Below are 22185 nucleotides of genomic sequence, written 5' to 3'. Positions count from 1 at the left end.
AGGAGAGAAACCTGAATACTGCCAAGCTACCCAGGTCTTAATAACACCTGCCTGCTCCAGCTATTAAAAAACATTCACAATGTACTTTCAAAGTCCCTCTCCCATTAAAAAGGGGCAGCTTCTTAACCATGAATACATGCCAAACCCACTTACAAAATATTTTAAAAGTACACCAGTGGCTGGTTTTAACCATTTTTTGCCTCCCTTCCCCAATGGCAGCTGATCATTAATCAATCTACTACATGAGAATGAGAATATTTCACTAAGCTCAGAGTGGACCATGCTCCTAGAAATATCAAAAATTAAAAAGTTAAAGTGGATATCAAAACAAGTTCCAAAAGAAGCACTCAAACAATTGTACAATGAGGAAGGTATGAGATTATACAGGACTTTAAGAAAATATTTCATGGAAAATGAAAACATTTCTAAGGAAAATCGAGTGTTGCAATAAAATTGTTAAATCAAAGACAGTAATTACAAATAAAAATATAAATACCTAGTCAGATCTTCCTTATTCCTGAGAATGTACTTAAGATTATTAAGTCCACATATCTTCTACACGTGTATGTTCTTGGCCTTCCTTGTGGATTCCAAGGGAGTAAGAGAAGAAAACGCAGAACAAAGAATCTAGTCAACCCTTTCAAGAAGGCAGATGCACCAAGCTCTGTGAGTCAAGCAAAGCAGGAGAGTAATGCTTCCTTCCTTCCTTCCTTTCTGCATACTGGAAGAGGATGACTTTTCAAAGGTTATACGGCATTTTAAAAAGTACATGGACATGATATGAAATTATAAGTACTGGCATCGCCACAGTTTCTTTAAGACCAGAAGACTCTTTATTTTAAGAACAGCTCACTGCGCGTATCAAGGATTAGCTACCATATATTCCACAAAACTGCATTATCAGCTTGAACTGCAAAATTAATCTATAATTCATTAATATATTTATTAAGCAAAGTGTTCAGTAAATTATTACAAATATCAGAATAGGAACAGAATATGACCTTAATTTAGGAAGACATTTTTATATAAAGCTTTTGACAAGTTAGCATGATACACAAGAGAGAGAAGGAAATAGCCTGGCACTCATGCCAACTTATCTTTTTTATTTTTACAAGATCTAACTTCGAAAACATCAGCTGTGCCAGATCTTTCCTTTTCCATAACCTGTGTATCTGTCCACACCAACTGAATTACAGGCCACGAAGTTGTCTCATGTACCACATCAAACAGGTCAGCTTAACAGTTCAAACCATGATTTAAAATACCAACTATGTATTCTTTCCCCAGAACACAGAAGTTTCAACCTACTTGTCAAAGTAATTTTAAAATTATCAAGACATTTATAAACAAACTGAAGACAAGGTATTTAATACACTTGTTTCTACAATGATGGTTTTGAAAGCCATAATTTTGTTTAGCTAGTAAATCTGCTCTGAACTGCACAATCTATACTAGATTCAGTGAAACCTGTGTTGTTTTTAATTTTTTTTAATAAATATTCCCCTTAAGAAGTTTCATACTTTTAATAATAAATGCCACATTGTACCCAAAGGGTATCCATGGTACAAGCATTCCTCCATCATTATGAAAAAAAGTACATCAAAAGTCTTAAGTGACAAGTGACACACATAAAATTATGCATGAAATGTATGAAAATATACAGTCTGAGATTTTTTAATTTTTTTTTTAAGAAACAGCAAGCTAGTCAGTCAGGAGATAGATGTCAACAAAACTACATGGTTCCACAAGGCTAAAGCTGGCTCGCAGCATAAATCAAGTCAGTCATAAAAGATTGAAAAATGTGTTTTAAAATTCCAGTGATCTGTTTTCTAGCCTCTGCTTTTCTTTAAAATAACCTGCAAAGAAAAAAAAAAAAAAAGTATATTTATCAGTACAATTCAGGCAGCAGACAGAAATTCAAAACACTAGGCTACTGAGACCAAAGGTTCATCTAGCCAATCTGTTTCCAAGAGCTGTGTTGCAAAGAGTAATACTCAAGGCAAAATATTAGAAATAAAGCAAAATAAAGATTTCAAATTTGAGGGGTTTTTTTAAGCAAGAACATTCATAAGCAAGAATTCTGTAAAACAAAAGGCTTATTTTGAAAATTAATGCTGAGAAACGGCAATAGTACTCTCAAGCCATCAATAGATTCCTTGAAGTTCTTACCCTGTTAGGCTTAGACAAAAAGAAAAAGTAAGGTTTGCAATAATACAGCTCTTATGCTCAATTTTTGTTTGCAATGCCTGACTTCTTTCTGTATCAAGAGCACACAGACCTTTGGAAGGACATTTTTTGGTTTGGAGTTTAAATTGAAAAATGAACTTCAAAGCCCAAGTGGGACTATTTAAGTGTTAAAATTATTAAAATACAGGCAGTTTTTCCTTTCTTCCCACCTTAAAAAAATAAATGGAGCACAAAAACGTTCAAATAGTGTTAAGATTGCAGTTAAAAAGAAACCATACACGTCTAAGACTCCAACTGCAACATTCACTTGGCTACCCTACATATCCTGTATATGTTTCTGTCACTATAGTAATAGAAAAGTACAAAACTAAACCTTTCAGCAGAAGGGAAAAAAATAGTGAAGATAAACAGAAGCCACAGGACCAAAATATCAGGTAACATCAAGTTTTGTCCTCCCAATTTGCTCAGCAGGAGAAGGAGGTTAAAGAGATAAAATAGAGACTGAATTCCTTCATAACAAGGTAAAGCAGACATATCCTAGGGAGTGAAATGAGCTACAGAATAAAAAAGGGATTTCAGTCATATTTTGACACTAATTCTTTCTAGGGACACAATGCTGCATAACACCTTCCCTTTTCCCTTCTTTTGCATGTGTACAAAACCCACGATGCTTTACAATGCAGCAAATTCCTATTCATACAGCAATTTTTGTTATGCTGAACTACCCATATAACAATCCAGAGCCTAATCCTCCCTTAGTTCTTTCCTTGCCAAATACATCACACAAACTATCTGTTTGCTCCAGAAACATCCACACAATGCTGCTAGAATCCACTATGAACTTATTTCAGACTAAGCAGGTAAGAACTGAAGATGTAAGAAAGGTATTTGAATCTCTCTGAACTATTTCTCACCTGTTCCATAAAGCTTCACTTATATCACTGAAGTTAAAACAGCAAGCTTCCTTGATGTAGTATCGGCTGAAATAAGAATCCTCCAACTTTGGACTGCCTTTCAGGCTATGAAGGCTTGCTGGTAGACCATTTTGTAGACTTAGCCATATATTGAAATTATGACTTTAAACAAGGAATAATCAAAAAAAATCGGGTTATATTTAATAGGGCAAGGAGAGTTAATTTGTTATCTTGGTGACAGTAAATTATGCCAATGACGGACAAAGAATACTAAGTGTCTATAGATTTTGGATTAAAATCAAAAATCAACTTTAACACAGAAAACATTTGTATACGCTGTCATAATACATTATACAAAAATGAAAAATATTAGTAAGTGTGTTAATACCTTTGCTGCAGATATGGTGTGCTCAGGTTTTATTATTTTACTTCTGTTCTCAAAAGCATTTGTCCTGGCTTCTTCTGCTAGCCGATGGAGAAACAATAAGAAAGTCAAATGAACCTTTAAAATAGAGAAGAAAAAATAATTTATTCAAGCTGTTTAAATACAGTTTGCTTTTTTAAAGATTCATTGTTTGTAACAGAAAATTTGCGTATTATACTGCTTCCAAATTTCTGAAAGGTATTCTCCGAAAAAAAAAAAATTATCACTCAGTTCAAGCCTCAATAAATTTCCAAGACATTCCCTTCATGCAAGACTCTTGTAAACAGAGTTTAAATTTAGTGTACTTAAATCATAAAAGTGCTTTGGGAATGATCACGCAAACCACAATTGATCTAAGAGGAATCAATCTGATTTTTGTTAGCAGTTTTTAATAATAAAATGTAAACACAAATATCAGAGAATAAGGAGACTTTTTGCTTATAGTAAATATAGTTAGCTTTCAGTGACTACAACGGCCACACTTTTATGAAGAGCAAATTCATTCCTGCCTTATCACCAAATGGACTACAGACAAGTTCAAGGACTTCTGCCCCTTTCCAGTGTAAAGCGACATTGACATTAATTTCTCCAGAACTTGGAATTCTCCGGTGTCAGGAGGTTGCATCCATTTTTTCCCAGCTCATCACTGAGCTTTTTTACATTAAAATAACTGGTTGGGCAGTATTCCTTTCGGTATGGAATGCTGTTCTGCTAATACAGAAGCAGGGAAAAATTGCAGCAGGCAAGGAAGGAACTGCTCTAGCCTGGACTTAAACTGCCAGCCAGAAGCACATTTGTGTAGTAATTAATCAGGGACCTCTAAGACAAACCCCTAGCAATACACAGGCATTATGTGAACTATTTAAATAATCCAACCTGAAAAATGGATAATTGCACCTTTTGTAAATTAAACTTTCAAACAACATTACCTCTGCTACACAAAGTGTACAAATAGACTTTATCAATCAAGAGCTTGGAAAAATATTACCGAAATAGATGAAAATTTTATTTGTATGAATAAGGTGTGATGCATTTATTCTGCCGTACCTTATCTGTAAAGCCTGGAAAAATGTAATATGGAAAGTTACAAATTAAGAGTTTAAAAGAAATATTTTGGCAGTGGGTTTGCAGCACAAAGAATCTGTTACATCTTCCTGTCACAAGAACTCTGTTCATCTGACAAGCAGTTTAGGTAGTTTTTTAAATATCCTGAACTAAATGAAGCAAGAGATAAATTTACATAGTATTTGACATCATTTGGAAGCATCTACTACACAAAAAGCAGATGTGCTTGCAGATTTATTTCACAAAATATAAAAGCCGCTTTAGAATCAGTCTTTAATTATTCACGCAGAAATCATCTCCAGCAGAATCAAGCAGTGGCACTAAAATAATCTTCAACATTAGAATTCTCATTATTAAACTTATCAATATGGAGATTAGATTTCTGGAAACAACCTGAAGGAGAAGTGAGAGATGGAACAAAAGCTTCCATACTTGAGATATCTAAAGGCAAAAGTGTTAACTTTAAAATTGCCTTTTAAAACTGAATCTTCTCTCAGAATCACTGCACCTTTATTTTCCTATTTTCAAAGTGAACTGCTGCATGCAGAGAAGCTTCCCCTGTACTCCAACAGATTTAAACAGTCACATAACTAAAATCAGAACATTCCACAACAGAATTAACACAGGTTAAGAAATACTCCAGGTTATTCAATGCAATTGAGAAAGGCTAGTGAAAGGCAGAATGACTGAATACCATGACTAGGACAGTTACTGGCAACTAACTAAGCAATATCATATTTGTTTAAGGACATTGCTTTATTGCATATTAAATTTTTGTCCTTCTGCAAAACATTTTAAAACTCTTTTCAACTAACTAGTCATGAAAATCACCTTACAAAACTGAATGTTTATTTTCCAGAAAAGAAAGGATGCAAAATTTTAAGAACGTCTGTAAAAAATTCACAGCTCTGTTTACACAGCACTTCCGCACACCTGTTCAACAGAACTGAGGAATAGCAGGGACAACCACTGTAATTTTGTTTTACTGCTGTAACTTCAAAACAATTCTTAAGACTGATATTTTGCCTTCAATGTGCACTTATTAATTATTCTATAGTGATAACAAACTAAAAAGAGATCATTCAGAGCAATACTTTAAGCTTTTCCTGCAATGGAAACACACATGTGCTGTTCTAGCATAAAAGAAGCAGCTGAGATCCTGCTTTTCTTCTACAATTGCAAGCTAGAACAATGCCTGCATATTTTCTTCTCTGATCATTGGGGAAATAGCTGAACTTCAGTACTAAAAACATTACCTCTTATTTTCAAAGAGCCTTGAAAAAACCTAAAACATTATTTGCATCTCTCTACCTGAAGATATTATCATACTCCTTAAAGAAAACCAAAACAAAACAAAAACAAACATCTTCCTGAGAAAGGCTAATGAAATGTGATAGCTACACTGCGCAAAGAGGTAGACGTTAACATTTAGGAAACAGGTTCTGACAAAGCTTCAGATTTTGAAGAGATTTGATTAGAAGTGAAGAACAAACCTCATCCAAGTATTTAACAAAATTATCTGAATTCATATGCTTTTCAAACTTGTTACGATCATGTAAGAAGGCATTGGTTTATCAAGCAAATAATCACTGAAAATTGGGGAAAAAATAAAGCAATCTTATTTTCTCCTAAGGCAGACATACCACTTCACTGAAATGGGCATATACTGCAATAGATTCAGACATAAAGCATGGATCACTCTGGAAGATAGCCCAGAAATTGAACTAGCACGGTTCTCATACTTCCCTTGAGAAGAAATAAGCTCTCTGACCAAAATGTATATGGCTCCATCTTGTTAAGACAGCTACTATATAAATTTCTCATGTATGCCATCTAATCACAGGGTTTGCAGAGAATAACACAGGCACCAGCAAAGATGCTCTCAAAATTAGTTACTTGTCTTACTATGTAACAAACTCACCAATCCTTTTTTTTTTCCTCTTTTTTTCTTTTTCCTCAAAGAGGCATAATTTCAGCTGTGTTGATTATTTAGCCATGGAAATAAAGACCTAAAGAGCTGTTAGACACAAGCCTAGTTGAAGAACATAATGGACAACCACCTCACCTGGACATTCTTGTTTAAAGGTAAAATAAAAAGCCAAGCCTTGTAACATAAAAGGCTGTGTAATTTGACATCACCAGAAGAGGTAATCTAAGTTTACATCACATTATTAAAATTTATTCTGATCTTATCCTTTGTGTTGCAATCAACATTTGCATAGCCATATTTTAAGCTGGATCTGACTGCTGCTGTTTATAAGTTTCAGTGAATTCAATTCACTGTCTTTGCAGCCCAGAGAACTTTAGTGCCAGGACCAGGAAGAGATGGGAACCAAAGGCCAAGATTTGGAGGGATGTCCCACTTACCCATTTTCAGACAGCCACACTAATTTGAAGCCAAATTTTCATTACCCTAGAAACACAGACCAACTCTTACCAAGGATTTTAAAAAAAAGTGTGATTGTGTGCATTTAATTAGTTGACTACTGCATTCCACTGAGTAAGCTTTGAGTAGGTCTGAGCATGAGTAGCAAGGGGCCAGGTCCTTAGTCCATAAAAAAAAACAAAGGCCGGAAAAACATCAGGAAAAGATCATATTTTTATTAGCTCCACTCCGTTAGAAAAATATTTAATGTCTGCATTCAAATCTAAATACTCTCAAGTAATTGCCATTTTCATTCATTTTAATCTCATATTACTTATTTTAATTTTATATGTTTACATTTAGCTTCATATCCAAACACCAACCTTCAAGATGCTGCAAGACACAACTTTTACACACACACGAAATGTGTGCTTACAATTCAAGTCAAGGACCATACTAGTGTTAATGCTTTAATGCTCTGAGAGCCACATGCATTTGTAAACAAGGGGATATCACAGTCCAGCAAGTTAAGTCGACTAAGTTCTTTCAAAGAGTACCTTTTTTCTATGCACTTTTTTTTCAATACGGCAACTAGCACAGGCTCTCTTGAGGTCAGGTTTCCTTCCTGTAGTCAAATAATTTCTTGGTGAGACAAACCCTACCTGTGCTGCAAACCCCTTAGAGCAGGTCGGAAGCAATTCAGATTTATTGGCCTGCTTTTGCAAACTTGGCTCTTTCATTGGCAGGCGTTTTTAAACCATGATCAGGACCCCAACACCTTACTGGATATCTAACGAGACTTGTCATCTCACAGTTTAGGGCAGGGTCTACTTAGATGGCCTTCTAAAAACATATGAGCACTCAAGATGCCATAACAGCTTAGCAACTCATTGATCACAAGTCAACTGACTACCTGTACCCCCCAACTGATCTACACAAACACCTGCATCCAGCAGCCAGATAATCCAAATCGCTGCTTCTCGGTGTGTCTACACCAAACTCTGTGAACACCAGTGCGTACATGGAGTGTCACAAAAGCCATGCATCAGCCCGTCCCTTGAATCGCCAAGATCGCTGTCAAATACCTACAATACAGCAGCCACCAGCAAAGCGGAGCGGCAGTCTTTGCTCATCCGTATTTTCTCAGGCCTATCGTCTGTGCCTCCAAGCTTTGCCTCTCCCCTGCCCGCGGGTCCCTGCGGAAGCACCATTAGTAGTAAGTGGACATCCCGCCTCACACGAAGTGCTCCAGGGCGCACAGGCCGGAACATTTAGGGAGTAAGCGTCCCCCGGGCCACCAGCGCAGCTGCGGCGGCCGCCATGGCCAAGCCGGAGCGCTGCGGACTCGCCGGGGCAGGGGCAGGGGCAGCCGCAGCCTCGCCTCTCCCCCGCCCTCTCCTTCCTCACCAGTAGGTCGGAGTTCGCCGCCAGGCGTAACTGCGGCTTATGCTTCTTTATAATTTTCCGCAAAGTGTTGCGGGGCGCCATACTCTTCATCCTCCTCCTCCCGCCGCTCCCGCACCGCCCTCGCTCCCTCCGCCGTTCGAATCCGCCGCCCTCGCACAGCCGCGCGCGCCCGCCGTGACGCAACTTCCCAACGGCCGCGCGCGGCACCGCCCCCGCGCCCCGCCCGGCCCGTGCCGTGCCGTGCCTCGCGCCGCTGCCGCTCCTGCTCCCGCTCCCGGCGCTTTCCCGGGATCCGCGCTGGCGCTTCCCGAGCCGCCCGGAGGCTGCGGGGAGAGCGTCGCACCGGCACCCCCCCGAGCCCGGCCCGGCCCCACCGCCCAGGTGGCGCACGAGCGGGGAAAGGCGCTCCCCGAGCAGGTGCTCGAGGGACGGGCGGGTCCCGGTGGACACCGCCACGGCCGTTGCCCTCGCGTGCCCCTTCGGGTCGGCTTCCCTTGTGAGCGAACCGAGAGCTGGCTTTAGGCCGGGCTGTCGCGAGTTACCCACACTTCCATCCAGGCCTTTTTGGTGACGCGGACGGGAAGCGGAGCGGGCCGTTCCCCGGCTGCCGTTCTCGAGCCCTCGAGGGGCCGCTGCCACATGAGGGAATTCCCCGAAGCGCAGGGAGCGCCGCCCGGGTCAGAGGCACGGCGCGGCGCTGCCCCGGCAAGCCTCGGGCGGTGGGTTTGAAGTTGGCGGCCGTCGCCCAAGTGTGCTGCTGTTTCCTTGCCGCAGAAGCCGCGGGAGTTGTTGAGCACGCTTTTTCCCCGCTTAGACTGTGTGACCCTCCTGGGAGATGGGGCAGGACTGCAGGACCGGGACCCTAATTTTAGCACCATTATCTTACACGGAAATGAGCCTAGAGTGATAGCTGTGTTCTGCATTTAAATCTGGACAAAATCCTGCTTTAGTACACGTATGGTGTTGATTTATTTGTACACAGAAAGCGGTTCTGAAATCGGCCACCACTTTTACATGTTATCCTTCCTCCAGCATCTGTCCCTGCACTCCTGCTGTAGCTGACGGATGCTGCTGACTGAAATACGGGTTTCCCCACAGAGGGGCCCCTGTAGCTTGGCATTCTCAGTGTATTTGGACGGTGTGTACTTAGTTGGAGAAGGGGTCAGGATTTCATACTGAGGTATGGGGTTTTTCAGCATATTTATTAGGGGTTTTTTTGTTTTCTTTGGCCTATGGGATGCTTGCAAATTTAAATGTTGATAAGATAAATATATCGTCTTAATATGTTCAAAATACCAGCACCCAGATATGAATCAGTTTTGTTGAAGTATGTTCTTAAGTCTGTATGATTTAGTATTTTAGTTAATTTTACAATATGCACAAAATGTAGTCCAGATAGAAGTATGATATCTGACAGCAGGAGAGAATATAAGATTTGCCAGTTCTTCATACTTTTTCAGATATTCAAAAACGATGCTTTTTCTTTCAGTTCTGACTGTCACTTGCCATTAATCGTCAACAGCAATGTTGATCTTAAAGTCAGGGTCTTAACATTTTTTTCTGTGAAAGAATAAGCGCACTACCACGCAGAACTTTTTTGTGCAGCACAGTTTAATAATAGTCATAGTTAATGGCTCAGCAGCACTGCTGCAAGTAAACATTTGGGGTTTTTTTGGTTAACTGAATGGCTCTGACTCAGGAGCTAGATACGGTCATATACTGTAATGCTCATAATATACACACAGAAACTTGCATCGGGATCAACAGTAACTCAGCATGTCAACAGATGCAAATCCACAGCTGGGATAGATCAGCAGTTCCACTGGACCTTACGTGGGCTGAGAACTGGGCCTTAGTATCTCACACTGTTGGTGGGAGACTGGTATGGGCAAGCATTTTACAAACCATAAAATTTGCAGAGGTTCCTCTACTGTAGGTCTAAAACTGTTAAAATACACCCCACAAATTTGGGACCGTGCAGTGACCTGCACAAAACAGCAGATACTGAGACTCAACACTAGTAACTGTATCTTTTAGTCATGTGCTTACTATGTAGACAGTGACTGAATAATGAAATCTACTATTAAGTGTAATGCTGTTAGAGTTTTGTTGGTTCTGATGGTTTTATATTTCTAGTGGACTAGGGGGTTTTGGGTGTTGATTTTAGCCACAGAAAATAGTAATTTAAAGTGCTGCCTCAAATCTACACATTTACCAGATTTCCTAACTTCTTAGGCTTTGAAAAAAATTACAGTAGTTACTTCAAGCAATTGATAACAGAAGTCAAGTGTACATGTAATGAATTAAATGTATGTAAATTATAGGTTATGATTTACTGAACAAACGTGAAATTCAGTATTTCAGATTTCTTCTTGAATTTACATTTTAGGCTGCTTATCAATAAATATTTCTGCAATTATGATTTTAGTAGCTTAATTTTAATACACAAATATTGTATAAAAACAAAAAAAATGTAGCTCTTTGCATTATGCATTGCAATGGACAAAAATAATTGTATAAATTAACTAAATAAATTATTTTAAAAAATCATAACTGTTTCAATTATTTGGTCTCTATTAACACAGGAATTAATGCTTAGATTACAGTGAATCAGAAAACTGCAGTCTCATTATATTTTTGATTTTGAACATGACTGTTTTCTGTCTTTCTGATAGAATTCATAATGTTCAGTTATAATATTATGAAATATTTAAATAAGTAAAAGAATAATGAAAAATGTATTTTAAATTAATTCTTTGAAAGTATTATTGAAATTGCTATTTTTTTCGTGCTCATGCAGCTTTATAAAAAAGGCAATTCCATGCCTTATAGGCAGATTTTCATATTTTACCTGTTCAAAAGCTGCATGGGTTTTGAATCCATTTTTTACAAGTGGTTGCCTTGTTTTCAAATAATGTTTCAAGAATGTCATATTTTTCCACTTTTTAGCAATTGCAGTTTTTAAACACACATTAGTTCATTTTGTGAACTTCAGCTGCAGCACAACATCTTCCCAGTTTTCCAGCAATTCTGAGCTGTGCTTTAGAACTAAAGGCATCATCTGGGACATGATTAGAGCAAGGACATTTCAGCAATTAAAACAGTACCATCCAGGTCTGACTTCTTCAGGAAAACAGTCATTTCATGTTCCTTTTTATTTGCTTTATTTTTTTTTAACACAGGCAATTTCAGTGACATTATTTTGTCACTTTGTTTCCAGATCATGTGGGTTTCTTGCAAACACTTCCATACATTTCAGTGGCTAAAAAAGAGGCCAAGTTTGGGGCCATCACTGCTGAACTGCAAACCAGTAAACATTTAGTTCTCTCTTTCTGTAAGGAAAAAGGTGAACTTAAAGACTAATTTTATCCACTGCTCTGGTGCACTGTAAGTTGAAATAAGGGTAATATTTGGAAATGAAATTAAAAAGCCATGTTTCCTTTCTGTCCCGAAACTTTTGTAAGCACATCCTAACTTGTTAAATTTGTTCTCCCAGTCTGTACTTCATAACTGTTAATTTAACTGTTTTGTTTCTGGAGTTTGACATTATCTTCAGTCAAATTTTTCATCAGCTCTTCATCAAATCATAACTTTAAAGTCAATCTTCTCTCCAAAAATGCTGAAGAATTCCATTTAAAGAGTGTTATATGTTGAAATTAATAATAACATTTTATAAATTCTTGCTAAGCCAGAGGTCCGTCGGTTTCTTCTCTAGTCAGGTAGAGACTGTTAAATACTTTCTGGTGGTAATCCAGTTTCAGTGGTTGATTAAAGACTTTGAAACATATCCTGGATATGGATGTCAAAGCCTAAAATCTTTTGATGTTTTTTTTCGGTGATGAAAAGATATCTCTAAAACAGAACATAACAATTCAGCAAATGTAAACTCTTCTATAGTGTAGTTGATAGGCTTGATCATAGTGATTGGGGTATACAGACTGACTCTCCTGTTACATTTGTATATTCTTTCTGTTGGATAATTCAGGTGTGGTTGAATACTTTTGTAGAGAAACAGGAAAAGAGATAATACAAAGGAGCAAATTGTATGTTTTCTTCTCCTCTGTGGAACTTAAGAAAACCTTTTGCTTGAAAAAGAAGGGAAAAATGGCAATTTTAACAAGAAACTTTTGCCTTGTGGTTGTCACTATTGATGTAATGACAATAATTTAATTGCAGTAATAAATACTAGTCAAAACTCTGTTTGGAATTCACCTTTTATTTTCATGAAGAAAGGACAGAATTCTCTCGAATCAATTATTTTCATTACTTTCCATTTTTTAAAATTTAGTTCTATTTCTATCTGTGTTTCAGACCGAGAACACTAAAAAACAGGAAGGGCAAAACATTGTAAATTTGAAATTATGACTATTTGCTGATTTTAAGGTTTACAATTTTAGCTTCAGTTTAATTTTTTCAGGACGTTCTGTGTATCAGCCCTCTGTATGTCAGGCTCTAAGAACCTGTCTGAAGTCAGTTGACTTCCACAGGCCAGACACCATCTGTCTGTTGTGACTGCTTTGACTGCATTCATAAAATGGATGTCATTCATGCTGAAGCATGTAAATCACAGCTCAGCAGTCACTCTTACCTTCAGAGAGACTCCTCGTGCGTTTCACATGCCATCAGCTAAACGTGTATCAGTTTCAATGCTTTTGAAGCAATTTGATGCAGGATCACATTGATAGAACTGTCCATCACTTTATTAAATTATGTAAGAGGAAAATGTTTATTTTAGGTGTTTTCAATGAAAACCATGAAGCTTAATAAATTGCACCCAGAAAAAACTACTTCAAATACCCACTTCATCTGTGTTCATGTAACTTTTTTCATTATTTTTTTAGATTTGTACTTTATTTGTGTTTTGCTCCTGGATCTAATACACCCACTTAATGCCAGTCCTATTTCTTCCCCGAAATTCCAGAAGGAACAGAGTGTTATTATTCTCTTCAGATGTCATGCTTGCAACAACTACATAAAAACTAGAACAATCTTCCAGCACCTGTGCTCTGATCAGCTAATCCAGACCTGCCAAAAAGACACCCTTCTATTAGAAACTTTTGCAGACCTAGACAGTATTCTGAAAAATGCCTGTTGTTTGCCTTAAAAATACATATTTTATGCAAATGTGTTACAAACAGAGAAGGAAAGAGAGCACAAAATTTAATTATATTCTCCGGGATTTTACTTTACTAAAAACTGGCCTAATCAGCATAACGTGATAGCAATAGCCACCAGTAAGGACCTCAAAGATTAATAGATGTATACTTATTACCCAACTGCCAACCTTCTAATTATATTTATCAGGGACAGTGGATCAGAGGAGTTGACCACAAGAAGGCTTGAGACTGATGGTTGTTTTTTCTTCGCTTTGTTCTTCACATGAAGGGTAGCAACATCTTTTAGCCTTCATCTCCCACAGGGACCATGTTTTTTCCCTGTTGACTTCTTCAGTCAGAAAGAAAGCCCTAGAAGTGTGATATGCAACAGCATTTTCCTACCTCTTCATTAATTTCCCGTGGGCTATGTCAGCTCTGAAACACAAAATGATGTGCTATGGAATGGTCTGCCTACCTATACAACATTCTACCAGTTCCTGGCCACGGCTGCAGAGGAAAATGGGTGATTATAATTTGAGATATCCACACCTGAAGCAAAAACTTAATTTCTTGCTGATGTTTCAGATTGTCAGTAATCCTCAGCTCTCCCAAAGCAGAGGTGGAAGTGGTCATTAGGCCAATGTAAATGAAAAATACCCACTTCTTGCCTGGTACTGCCTACATAGCCCATGAATATACTAAAAGAAGGGATATATATGCATATTTGTTTACATTAAAGCCAATTAGAAAACTGATCACATCTATATCTCAGGTCAAAAAAACAAATACAGTTAATTATATTTTTTTAATTAATAAATGCTAGGTGATAGCCAGCGGGATGCCTGCCACCTGGTTTGCACCAATAACCCTGATGACAGACTTCTGCAAATTAATTCAAAGAGAAACAACAAAGTAACAGACAGGTTATGTTTCAGATGAGATTAACTGATTGCTGGTCACTTAAATAACACTTTTTGTGACAGAAGCCAAGCCATAATATTATTGTTATATGTGAACCTGATAGAAAACAAAAAGTGGCCACTGAAATGAAGCAAGAATTTAAAGATTACCTTCAGAGTGCATGGAATACACGTATACTACAACAGGAATTGCCATTAGCCCACAAAATTGGCATTTATTGTGCTGTCAAGAAGACAGGAGGAGAAAAATAAGTAATTTGTATTTATTTCTTTTACCATTGTGATTAATAAGGGAGTTAAAAAAGGGAACATTTCAGATAAAACACAAGTAATTCAAATAGACTGCAATCAAAATGTGTTTTTTTCATGAAGATTTTTAGAAGTTATTTATTAACTGCCAAAAGGAATATACAGTCACCTGAGAATGAAGTAATATAATATATGCCAGTTTGCTGCAAATGGTTCCTCAGTGATCTGCTTTCTTTAGCAAGCAGACATGAAATCATTTGTCTCCAAAATTATGGTAAGAAATTAATGATCTAACAAACTATCAAGAGTGGAATGCAAAGTTCAACTACCTACTTTTTTTTCTATGAAAAGAAAAGTGATTGAAAACATTAGACTTGTATTAGTAAAAAATAAGCAGTCTAGAGAGCTACAGCATTACTCTTTAGTTTCCATCATTACAGAAATGCTCAAATTTCTTTTGAGTACACAGAAATCTTTGACTCTGTCATGCTTTCTGCAAATTCACAAACAACTTTTTTTTTTAACAGTAATTATTAGCAAAATATAAACCCCTGTGAAATTCTTCTAGATTGCATTGAGAATCAGTATTTTTCCAAAGGTACCAATAGGAAAGTTTAAAAATGCTGCTGTAGCATAAAGGAACAGTACTTCTTCAGAGAATATAGTGAAGTACATATTTCTAAATGTACTAAATTCTTCTCCCTTCGGCTAGTTAATTGCTAATTTTATTCTTGGAAATGTAGCTTCGGGTCTGGGCTTTTTTTTTTTTAATATCTTGATATACAGAGTTTAGAAAGAAGCTTCAAAGATTAATTATCTATTGAGCTAACAATTCTTTCAGTAGCTTAGAATCATTCTGCCTTCTGGAGACAGTACTATTTGCAGTTTCATATGCAATTAAATGGAAGTGGTAGTTTAGAGAGTGAAAGATAGTGTATATACTTCTTTGAATGTAAAACAATGCCTTAAGTATTACTTAAATAAATGTAACTTTGACCACAGTTTTGTAAATAAACAACTGCCGATACAATCTTTTTCTTTGCGTACAGAACAAATGCACTTTTTTTTCAAACAGTGCTTGACACAAAGGAAAACAGCAAGGGTGTAATGCCTCAGGTTAATAAAACTAAACTAAATGATAGCAGCTGTAGCTTTGCACAGAGGCAAGATGCTGCTCTTTGCTGTAAGAGACTGCATCAGAGCCTTAGCCCACTGCACCCAAGAATAACCATAGTGACTGTGGGGATGGGAACCCATATCAAGTTTTCTTCCCCTGCCCTGCATGACTGTGTAAGCCTGTTGTTAAGTGCATAAATGTATGTGGAAATGCCACAGACAGTAGAACTGTTTAGTAAACAGAGGTGCAATACTGATCTTCTAGCCACATTGAAGCTCCCTACCTGAGCTTACATAGGGTAACTTAACTTCCACAAAGCTAAGAAAAATATCTATTTTAAGCTGGAAGCCACACCTCTTGCATCAGCACAAATACAATTACAGCAAAACTAATACCATAAAAACACCGAGTGAATCATAACACAAATGCAAAATTTTTTTGGATGGAACATTCTGTAATGTGAGCTGACACTTGGAAAACAGAAGTCAGCTCCAAGGTCTCTCATCTTCACCCTGGGTATTTTAGGTTTTGTATTTAGGCTGCCTTACCTGAATAGTGGCAGAGTTTTGTTTTTCAGTGCATAGTGATTTTCATCATAGTAAGTAAGGTTGCTGTTATATTTTTTAAGTACCTTCACCTGGGTAGGAGCAGTGGCTCCTTAACCAGTGACGCACCAATAGTACCAGTTGTACCATGGAATGTTTCCCTTGGAGCAGCTCAGTAGCCTCACCCTGCTGCTCACTGTCACCCTGACTGATGGTGCTTTGCCCCTGTACAAACCAACTATTCAGTGCTGCCATAAAACAACACAATGAAAAGCATAAAATTGCTGTTCAGAGGCAGCTCTTTGCCTAAAAATTTGGCAGGTGTGTGCTTTTCCAGTGTTTTCATCAGGTTTTTTTTTTTGTTTTTTTTTTTTTTTTTTTTTTGTTGTTGTTTTTTTTTTTTTTTAAGGGTAATACAGTGATACTGAATGGTGCTCTTCCCTGTAGAGGGAATAAAAATATGCTTATGTTTGTCATCAGGATAGAATTTTTTTCCATCATGTTTTTCAAACTGGTATGGAAGTATTTGCTGTTTTCAAATATGTTTGCAGTTCTCTAGCATTCTTCCCACTTTTATCTGATGATGTAGTGATATCACTAGGCCGACTCTTGTCTGCAAAGTGCCCTGGAAGGGAGCCAGGACAGGAGAATGCGGGGAAAAAAACCCAAGCATATAAAGAATGTGGGATGGCCTAGTTTTTATGGAGGACTTTCTTTGTAAAAGTTATTCAGTGGAAAGCCTGTGCTCATTGGTATGCTTAACTGTTCTGCAGTGCTATGAGTAAGTGAAACAGCTATAAAGACAGCTTAATTCTCCAACAGCATTTGTAACATCTTTACAATACATGTACAGAATGAAGTAGATGGAGGCAAGGAGTCATTCTGATCCTAACCATCCCTCTTTAGGCTTTATTTAGCATTCTTTAGTCAGGTAAAATTTTTCCAGTTTGTCTAAAATTAAATTTAAAGGCCTCTGAAGATTAAACAAAATAAAAACATAGAACACTGTAGTGGGTTGGCCCTGGCTGGATGCTAGATACCCACAAAAGCCACTGTTGTCACTCTCCTCCAAAAATGGACAGGGGAGAGAAAATTTAACAAAGGGTTACATGTTGAGATGAAGACAGAGAGAGATCACTGACTGAATACTATCATGGACAGAACAGGCTTGAGTTAGAGATAGTACTTGAATTTATTGCTCACAAAATCAGAGCAGGATAATGAGCAGTAAAATAAATCTTCAAACACCTTTCCCCCACCCTCCCTCCTTCCCAAGCTCTACCTTCTCACCCAGCAGCACAAGTAGACTGGGAGTGGAAGTTATGGTCAGTTCATCACACATTGTTTCTGCCCCTGCTTAGAGAGAGGAGTCCTTACCTTCCTGAGAAGAGGAGACCTCCAGCGTGGGGTCCCTGCCCCACAGGAGACAGTTCTCCACAAACTTCTCCAGCTTGAGTCCATCCCATGGGCAACAGCTCTCCATGAACTGCTGCTATGGGGGTCACTTTTCCATGATGTGCAGTCCTTTATGCACAGTCTTCTCCAATGTGGATTTCCCACAGGGTCACAAGTCCAGCCAGGAAACCTGCTCCAGCATGGACTACTCTTTCCACAGGTCCTTGCCAGGACCCTGCTCCAGGATGAGCCATCCACAGGTTCAAAGCCTCTTCTCAGGCACCCACATGCTCCAGTGTGGCCTCCTCCAGGGACTGCAGGTGGATCTCTGCACCCCCATAGTAATCCATGGTCTGCAAGGGCACGGCTTCAGCACCTGGAGCACCTCCTCCCCTCCTTCTCCACTGATCTTGGTGTCTGCAGAGCTGTTCCTCTCATGTGTGCTCATTCAACTCCTTCTCTGGCTTCAATTACTTCTGCACAGTAACTCTAGTTTCTTCTTAAATACATTATCACAGAGCCATTAGTATCATTCCTGATTGGCTCAGCCTTGGCTGAGCATGGAACGCTTAATCCCAGGGTCATGGGTTCATGCCTCGCATTACGTGTCAAAAAGACTGCAGGAGCTTGATGCTGGCGGTACACCAGGTGCCCACCAAGCTATTCTATCATTCCAGGTCCTTGCCAGGACCCTGCTCCAGGATGAGCCATCCACAGGTTCAAAGCCTCTTCTCAGGCACCCACATGCTCCAGTGTGGCCTCCTCCAGGGACTGCAGGTGGATCTCTGCACCCCCATAGTAATCCATGGTCTGCAAGGGCACGGCTTCAGCACCTGGAGCACCTCCTCCCCTCCTTCTCCACTGATCTTGGTGTCTGCAGAGCTGTTCCTCTCATGTGTGCTCATTCAACTCCTTCTCTGGCTTCAATTACTTCTGCACAGTAACTCTAGTTTCTTCTTAAATACATTATCACAGAGCCATTAGTATCATTCCTGATTGGCTCAGCCTTGGCTGAGCATGGAACGCTTAATCCCAGGGTCATGGGTTCATGCCTCGCATTACGTGTCAAAAAGACTGCAGGAGCTTGATGCTGGCGGTACACCAGGTGCCCACCAAGCTATTCTATCATTCCCCCTTCCCAGCTGGACAGGGGAGAGAAAATAAGTGGAAAATTTTCCTGGCAAGTGACTCCTAGGTTGAAATAAGGCAGTTTACTAAAGCAAAAATTTTTGCATGCACAAAGCAAAGAGCAGAAACACCAATATTCTTATTCGCTACTTCTCATGAGCCAGCCAAGTCCAGCCACTTCCCAGGAAGGAGGGCTTCAGCACCTATGGCAGTGCTCAGGAGAGCAACATTGTAAATAACAAATAACACCTCCTCCTCCTCCTTTCCTTAGCTTTTATACTTGAGCTGATGTCATATGGTATGGAATATCCCTTTGGTTAATTTGTGTCAGCTGCCCCAGTTGTGTCCCCTCCCAGGATTTTGCCCACCCACAGCCTGGTGTGTTACCAACCCCTTTCTAGCTACCAATGCGAAGCACAGCACTGTGAGGACTGTTATGGGAAAATGACCTCCATCTCAGCCAGACCCAATACAAACATATGTTAATAAATGCATATGCTTCAAATGTTTTTTGTAACATTATATTTTGGGCAGATTAATCCAATTTGGGTGCTTTGTGAACTCAGTACTCTCACTGATTTCAGTAATTACCAGCATTGTACTTGCCTATTACTTTTTTTACAAAAAAAAGTAAACTTATTTTTACTTCCAAAATAAATTTAACAATTGCCTTCTGCAATTTAACAGTTCTTACACTTGTTAATTCTATAAATGGATGGCAAATCTTTATTTGCCCTTAGTTACAAGCCTGAAATATGGTTCTGAAGTACATCTGTTTGTGTAAAGATCCACAGACACCAGTACCCAGATGTATAGTTCACAGCCTTACTCCTTCTCTGTGTGATTCTCAGCAGAAAGAAGAATTTTAAATAGTTACCTTTTATACTTTTAAAAAATCTGTTCTTTTTTTTTAGGAGTCAGTTACCTTTAGCAGGCCCAGCAGGATCTGATTGTTCATTGAGAATAAAACTCTTCTTTTTGACCTCATAGGCCAGCTCTGTACTTTTGAGTATAGTGTTAGACATAGCCACAGGTCTGAGAGCAAGAGACATGCTACCCTCAGGTACTTATGGCAAAATTCTCCCCTAAATATAAGATGATCTAGTCAATCCCCAGTGCTGGGGACAATGCCATGCACCAGCCTCTGGGCTGTATGCAGGAGCTGGCTGGGAGAGTGCTTCTTGTCTCAGACCAGAGCTGCTGCCTGCTAATGTCATGCTATGAAGACAGTAGTTACTACTGTTGCCCTCCAGACTTTGTGCCTGGCCCCTGGTTTAGTGTTCTGTGCATGCAGGTGGGGAGTAATGCAGCAATGACTGTGGCACTTGTCACTGGGGCTGAACGTTGAGTCCTGAACAAGGAGTTGTATGCCAAAATCAGAAAAACTCGGTGGTCAGACTTAACAAGGAATCTGGTACATGTCAGGGTTGTTTCTGGGTGTTATTTTATCCTCCAGCTAGGCAGGACCAAGGTATGAATCTCCACTACCCCTGGAGGCTGTCCTGACCACTAGCCTTCAATATCAGCCACTTGTGCTTTTTCTTTCTAATCCTGAATCATGCTCTGTTTGCTACAACAGTATTTCAACATGCAGAATGGGAAGTTGGCATCTCTGCATGTCCACAGCCTTAGGGCATGCGTCTGGGAGATGGGAAATGCAGTCTTCAGCCCCAAAATTTAATGTGAAAATACGCTGAAAATCCTTTCCCTGGGACATACTCACCACAAAGGTATTATAGAGATGTATATGAAGAAAGTACCAGTTAGCAATTGATTATACAGTCTGGTCCACAGGTTTTGCTCTGTGCTTCAGCCATTTTAAAGAATTATTTTTCATTCATTCCTTGTTTTGTTATGGTTTTATTTGGACTGTATCAGTTGTGGAACTAGATTTTCTCTCATTTTAAGCAGAGTTTAGAATTATGTTGTCTAACACTCAGAGTTGCTTTATGTCAGGGAGCAAGTACAGAATAAGAAATGTATTAAATCTTCTATGAAAAAACTTAATTCCAAAATTTTATTTTCCCTTACTCCAGTGGGGAACAGTGCAATAGCAGAGTAACAAAATTAAACCTGCAAGTAAATTACTACAGGTCTGAGCATAAATTTGTGGGAGAATGTGTTAAATATATTTGTACAGCTGTACATACAAAAGATCTGAATTCTCCTAGCAGCAGTGTCTGGAGATGAAGTTTTGATTTAGATTGTGTTCCTCTGGAGACTCTGTTCCATATGTATATAAAGCTGAATTTAGCAATTAAATGTGATTTCTGAATTTTGTGCCTATAATTGCCTACTCATAACAAAGTACAAGATGGGGTTTGGAAATTCTGTGTTGAGAAAGATTTGATTCCATATTTCCAGTTCTAACATTTCTCTGGTAGCTTGAAGTCTCCAGTATACAAATTTTCTGTATTATGCATAGAAAAAAGTCTGCCTGAACCTATTAGAGATATGATTTGCTATATGCATAACTAGATGATTAATGCATTTTCGTACAGCATTACCTGTTCTGGCATATCATAAATGTGATTCATATTCTTATGATTCATAAATATGATTCTGGCATATCTTAAATGCTTTTCAAGTATCAGCCCTGATTTGTCAATTATCTGCTTAGATTCACAAATCTATATACACAAGAACAGGAAAATCTCTTATCATGCTTCCTGAAAACTGTTGCTTTAAGCATATAGATCCTTTTCTTAATCTCAATGAAATTTTAATACTTTAACAAATTTTTCAGAACATGAAGAACATCACATGCTCGCAAATATTCCTCCAATCTTTAAAGTTTAGTAAGTATCTGAAAATTATTAGTGAAGTTCCTAATACCTGTGCAATACCCTGTACCTGTGCAAAACACAGTGAGGATACCAAGGATACTTTTCTAATGGCAAACTTCTTCACTCCCTAGTTAATTCTTCTTCAAGTACAAGTTTTTTACCCAACCATGCCTTGCATTTCTCATTAATAAAGTTTTAATCTGAAACACAACCAGTCTCAAAGTAATCTAAAAAATGAGGACATTTTTTGAATTTTGTAGGATTAGTTGCAACCTCAGCATCTATTATCTTTGTAAACAAACATCTTCACTATGTCATGTGTTAAATGTGTTGCCTTTTACAAGATGTATTCCTATTGACTTCCAACCAAAGCACAACAAAAATGTTAAAAAAAGAATCCTCAATAGCTGCATGAGTAGCTGTCCACTTACTCTAGAGATCAATAAAATGTTTGGCGCTAGCACTCATTCACATGTCAAAGCCAAAACAGAAAACATCGTTCATAGTGAACCACAAGGACAAGAATGCTGGAAAGGCATTCTTGCAAATATGTGCAACAAAACTGTACCACGCTCCACCTTCTCTGT

At 38.6% G+C, this 22185-nt stretch overlaps 1 protein-coding gene across 1 annotated transcript; it reads right to left on the bottom strand.

The window, feature by feature from the left end:
* Positions 1–400: 400 nt before the first annotated feature.
* Positions 401–8511, bottom strand: CENPW (centromere protein W). Its single transcript, XM_041423788.1, has 3 exons — positions 8363–8511; positions 3490–3603; positions 401–1856 (listed from the first exon to the last, which is right to left on the bottom strand). Exons 1-3 carry the CDS (start codon positions 8450–8452, stop codon positions 1830–1832), a joined length of 231 nt encoding a protein of 76 aa, XP_041279722.1. The 5' UTR covers positions 8453–8511; the 3' UTR covers positions 401–1829.
* Between the last annotated feature and the right edge of the window lie 13674 nt (positions 8512–22185).

Source organism: Onychostruthus taczanowskii, unplaced genomic scaffold (assembly GCF_017590055.1).
Source record: "Onychostruthus taczanowskii isolate IOZ18803 unplaced genomic scaffold, ASM1759005v1 scaffold8, whole genome shotgun sequence".
Taxonomy (NCBI): Eukaryota; Metazoa; Chordata; class Aves; order Passeriformes; family Passeridae; genus Onychostruthus; species Onychostruthus taczanowskii.
This window is presented reverse-complemented; position numbering and strand designations above follow the sequence as displayed.

Excerpts from the sequence above, each read along its gene's own strand:
- CENPW (XM_041423788.1), bottom strand. The coding sequence starts at position 8,452 with ATGAAGAGTATGGCGCCCCGCAACACTTTGCGGAAAATTATAAAGAAG. Across the intron at positions 3,604-8,362 it reads CGGCGAACTCCGACCTACTG|GTTCATTTGACTTTCTTATT; the intron begins GTGAGGAAGGAG and ends TCTATTTTAAAG. Across the intron at positions 1,857-3,489 it reads ACACCATATCTGCAGCAAAG|GTTATTTTAAAGAAAAGCAG; the intron begins GTATTAACACAC and ends TTTTCTTTGCAG.